Genomic DNA, 4,829 nt, shown 5'->3' with positions numbered 1-4,829 from the left:
CTTACTACATCTAATACATTTCTGTGTTTTAGTTATCAGAAGGTGGCTTACTACATCCTATACATTTCTGTGTTTTAGTTATCAGAAGGTGGCTTACTACATGCTATACATTTCTGCGTTTTATTTATCAGAAGGTGACTTACTACATCTTACCAGCCCGACATGGCCAGGTGGTTAGGGAGCTCGACTCGCAATCTGCAGGTCGTGGGTTCGAATCCCCGTCACACCGAACATGCTCGCCCTTTCAGCCGTGGGGGCGTTATAATGTGACGGTAAAAGAGTAGCCCAAGAGTTGGCGGTGGGTGGTGATGACTAGCTGCCTTCCCTCTAGTCTTACACTGTTAAATAAGGGACGGCTAGCGCAGATAGCCCTCGAGCAGCTTTGAGCGAAATTCAAAACAAACAAATACTACATCTTACACATTTTTGTATTTTATTTATAAGGAGTAAATTTACATCATATAATATTTTCCTTACGTGTCTAAAAGCAGTCTCTGCATGGGTTTAATAGTGACCAGTTTTACTGAGGTTATGATAGTCACTCTAGCGGAAGCATCATAAGTAAAAGAAAGTTATCTAAACATTAATAATTTTTACAGATATATTAACATTATATTTGTTCTATCAGTTCATCTCGAAATAAACTTAATTGTGTAGTTACAGTAAAGAAATTCCAAACAACCGGCACTCACATCAAGATCCGTTGAATAAAGTCCACGTTCTGTCTCACTCAAACTTTTGGCGAAACAGGTGGTCACGAAGAGAAGCGTCAGAAAGAAAAGCATGGTGGTTTTTAACATGGCGGTCGAAGCTGTAACCTGTAAATTATGATCTTCTAACGATTATTTAACAATTTACAAAAGATAAGTATTTTTATAAAATTTTTGGAGTCTAGGTTTAGTTTAATGGTTTAAAATACCTGATGTTTGCACATGTTTTTGGAAACGACGAGTTGTATGATGGGAAGAAATATCGCAACACGAAGTGAAAGAGCTAACAATTCCTAAAAATTTCACATTGTATTTAAAAACGTAGTTAAAAAAACACAAACTGGCCTTAATTACCTGAAAATACGTTGTTGTTGTTATTCAGACTTGTAAGATTATGGATACCTAAACTATATATTTTCTTCATGAATACATATTAATAAGTTGTAACACGATTCTTTAGAACACGTGTTCTGCTTTTGTTAGCTCGAAACATCGCGATAAATTTGCATTCTTTCTACTGGTGTTTTAACTGAACATTTTATTTTCCACGTGTCTGTTTTCACTATTATATTAAGTCACCAATCCACCTTCACTGAAGCACGATTTTGTCAGAGTATCCCGTCAATGATATAGCAAACAACCAATCAAATTTCTACCTTGAGCGGAGATCGGCATGAAATACTTACATTTGCATTTTGGAAAGAATTTTTTTTCCCATTTACTTAGAAAGACGGATTTTATTTATACAGAACGGAGTAATGACGTATCTGCTGATTGGCATTAGTGTGTAGAGAGAAATGTATCACAAGATAACAGTGTTTTTCTATTATAAAACCCGTGTTGACAGTTCTGTTAAAACAGTTAATATTGTTAATAACGCCTTTAACATTATACATTGGCAGAAGAAATTCTGACGGCAATCTCAAACAAGTATGGGGAAGTTCTCGTGGACAATTTGTAAAATCGTGGGGGAAAAAAAAACGCGCGCGCGCACGCTCCTATTTCTCCGTACAGTTATTAAAAGTTTCTTTATTCTGAATGCAGTACCACAGGTAACCAAATCAGAAGATTTGTGGTTGTCATTAGTTCAGTATGCTGGAAGGGTAAACATTTAAGATGTGTATGCGAGTGAACGTTTCGATTATCGGTTCTTGTTAAAATTAAATACAGTCGTGTTATGATTCCTGTCATTTTATAGTTGAATGATTTAAATGACGCTCCCCAGTGGCATAGCGGTATGTCTGCGGACTTACAACGCTAGAATCCGGGTTTCGATACCCGTGGTGGGCAGAGCACAGATACCCCATTGTGTAACTTTGTGCTTAATTACAAACAAACAAACAAGCCTCCTATGAAAAAAACAAAAAAACCAACAACTTCAACCTTACCTGGGCAATTTTGTGAAGCAACGTTGTAAGTGACAATCTTCAGTCCTGTTAACTCAGTCCTTAAATAGCTTAGAAGAAGAGGACGACTCCAGCATGGCGCATGCTTCCAGAGACGAGGGGGTCACGTGGTTGAACCATCGCAAAATTGAGGGATATTGGCTAATCATCTATTGCACACGTGCTGCAATAAATGCCATTTTTGCCCAAGTATTACAGTCAACACGTATTAGTCCATACATCTTGAGCAACTTCCTAATATACGAGGTAAGAGGATCCTCTTTTATTTATTTATTTGTTCAATTGTACTTTGCGATCAATGTTACATCGAATAACTTTAGTTCCTGAACCGTACACTAGGGATTAGCCAAAGAGGACTAGTAGAAGCTAAACATGATAAGGAAAATGAAAACTTCGTTAGATTTTTCTAAGGAGGCGTTCTGATAACATTTATTCTAAAATAAACTAATAAACGAGATTAAGGAAAAGCTACATACCTTTTTCAATGGCATTGATACCATAAACGAATCACGATTTCAGTTTCTCTGGCAAATTATTATCAACCTGTTTGGTCATAAACACTTCAGATTGATGTCTTTTTCTCTACTTTCATGAGAACAAACACGCTAATTTTAGAACACCAACGGTGAGGTTAAGTTTCAACACAACTGTAGCCTGGTAAACCAAGCTGCGTTAGTTTATAGTAACTGAAATAGAATCTCAAACTCAAAGGAGCGAATTAAACATAAAAACCCAGAGAAAAGTAACCCCACCCCCCCAGTGGAACAGCGGTATGTCTGCGGACTTACAACGCTAGAAACCGGGTTTCGATACCCGTGGTGGGCAGAGCACAGATAGCCCTTGTGTAGCTTTGTGCATAATTAAAAACAAACAAATAAAAAAAAAAAAACAAACAGAAAAGTAATACATAATTAGTAAAGCCGTTAATTTGGGGTTTTGGACTGTGACTTTGGTCAAAGCATTAGTTGTGTATTTTTGTTTAAAAAAGAACTTTTTTTTTGTGGTACACACACACACACACACACACACACACACACACACGCGCGCGCGTACAGCCCAGCACTTCAAAAGATTCATGGTATTTATATACAATAACAAGTTTCAACTGTATTCTAGTTATGAAATGTGCCGCAATGTGATTGTTTATTTGTTGTTGTATTTCGTGTAAAGCTACTTGAGGATTATCTGCGCTAACGAACACTAATTTTGAAGTGACAGAATAGAAGTTAATCAACACCACCCACCGGCAACTCTTGAGCTACTCTTTACCAACGAATAGTGGGATTGACCGTCCCATTATAACGCACCTACGGCTGAAAGGGCGAGTATGTTCGGTGATGGGATTCGAACCCTCGACCCGCAGATTGCTAGTCGAGGCCCTAACCAATAGGCCATGCCAGGTCTGTCGCAATATAAATACAGTAAAATACAAAATACGACGGCTTTTAGTGATGACAGCCTAGTTTATGACATAAATGTTCACAAGTAGAATACGTAAAAATAACACAAATAATTCTTGCACAGTGGAAAAGTTCCAACTTGTAATTTGTATTGGTCAGCGATATGGATTATAAAAGGAAACGACGTTTTCTGAGGAATGACCCGTTCCATTTTTCTTGGGCCCGGCATGGGCAGGTGGTTAAGGCGCTCGACTCGCAATCTGAGGGTCGCGGGTTCGAATCCCCGTCACGCCAATCATGCTCGCCCTTTCAGCCGTGGGGGCGTTATAAAGTGACGGTCAATCCCACTATTCGTTGGTAAAAGAGTGGCCCAAGAGTTGGCGGTGGGTGGTGATGACTAGCTGCCTTCCCTCTAGTCTTACACTGCTAAATTAGGGACTGCTAGCGCAGATAGCCTCGTGTAGCTTTGCGCGAAATTCAAACCATAAATTCCAGTTTTCTTTATAGTTAGATTCATTTAGTTACGATATATTAGTATTAATATGCATTTTTAAACTTATAAAGATTACACTGCATTGCTAGCTGCGAAGTGGATTTAAGACTAACCTAAATCTTATAAGTTAGCCAAACCCCTGAGAAATTATTGGGATTATGGCCGAAAACATCACAAGTTGCTAGGATACTTAAATGACGATTCATTCTGATCATTATAGGTTTTAGTTTTTGTTTGTATTGGTTTATGACGTTGACAACCTCTAGTCAGTATTTTGTACGGAATTAGCTTCATTGTTTTGTAAGCTGTTTTTTTGTTATAATCTATATAGTTTGCTTAACATTCATTAAAAGTTTTCAATAATTAATCTTGCTGTTCATATTTCTGTAATCATTTACATGATATCCCATTTGAACTGGAAAAAAAACAACTCATGACATTATAGCCAAAAGATGCGCATATATTCAGGTTAGATACCAGACTTTTGTGGGTCTTGGGCAATGCTCCTTTAGCGGGATCAATGCCCCCTTTTTCCAACCCCAATTCTTTACCTTCACCCTAAACCGAAAAGTTTATTTTGAAAACCGACTAACATCATACACGCATTTGATTAAGCAAATGTAAATGATAGAACTTTTGCACCTACAAGTTAGAATCTTTCACGTCTTGATATTCAATAGTTTCTGTGATATCTGTGACCGGATATATAGTTCTTGTACTGTGATATCTGTGACCGGAGATATAGTTCTTGTACTGTGATATCTGTGACCGGAGATATAGTTCTTGTACTGTGATATCTGTGACCGGAGATATAGTTCTT

At 37.8% G+C, this 4,829-nt stretch overlaps 1 protein-coding gene across 1 annotated transcript in view; it reads right to left on the bottom strand.

The window, feature by feature from the left end:
* Nucleotides 1-2,134, bottom strand: part of LOC106466621 (prohormone-1-like) — a 7,315-nt gene extending 5,181 nt beyond the window's left edge. The window contains exons 1-2 of the mRNA XM_013926915.2: nt 2,099-2,134; nt 693-832 (exon numbers count right to left, since the gene is read on the bottom strand). Coding sequence (XP_013782369.1) covers nt 693-800 — 108 coding nt within the window. The 5' untranslated portion in view covers nt 801-832; nt 2,099-2,134. The remainder of the gene's footprint in view (nt 1-692; nt 833-2,098) is intronic.
* Between the last annotated feature and the right edge of the window lie 2,695 nt (nt 2,135-4,829).

The sequence above is a fragment of the Limulus polyphemus genome, unplaced genomic scaffold (genome assembly GCF_000517525.1).
Source record: "Limulus polyphemus unplaced genomic scaffold, Limulus_polyphemus-2.1.2 Scaffold2325, whole genome shotgun sequence".
NCBI lineage: Eukaryota > Metazoa > Arthropoda > Merostomata > Xiphosura > Limulidae > Limulus > Limulus polyphemus.
This window is presented reverse-complemented; position numbering and strand designations above follow the sequence as displayed.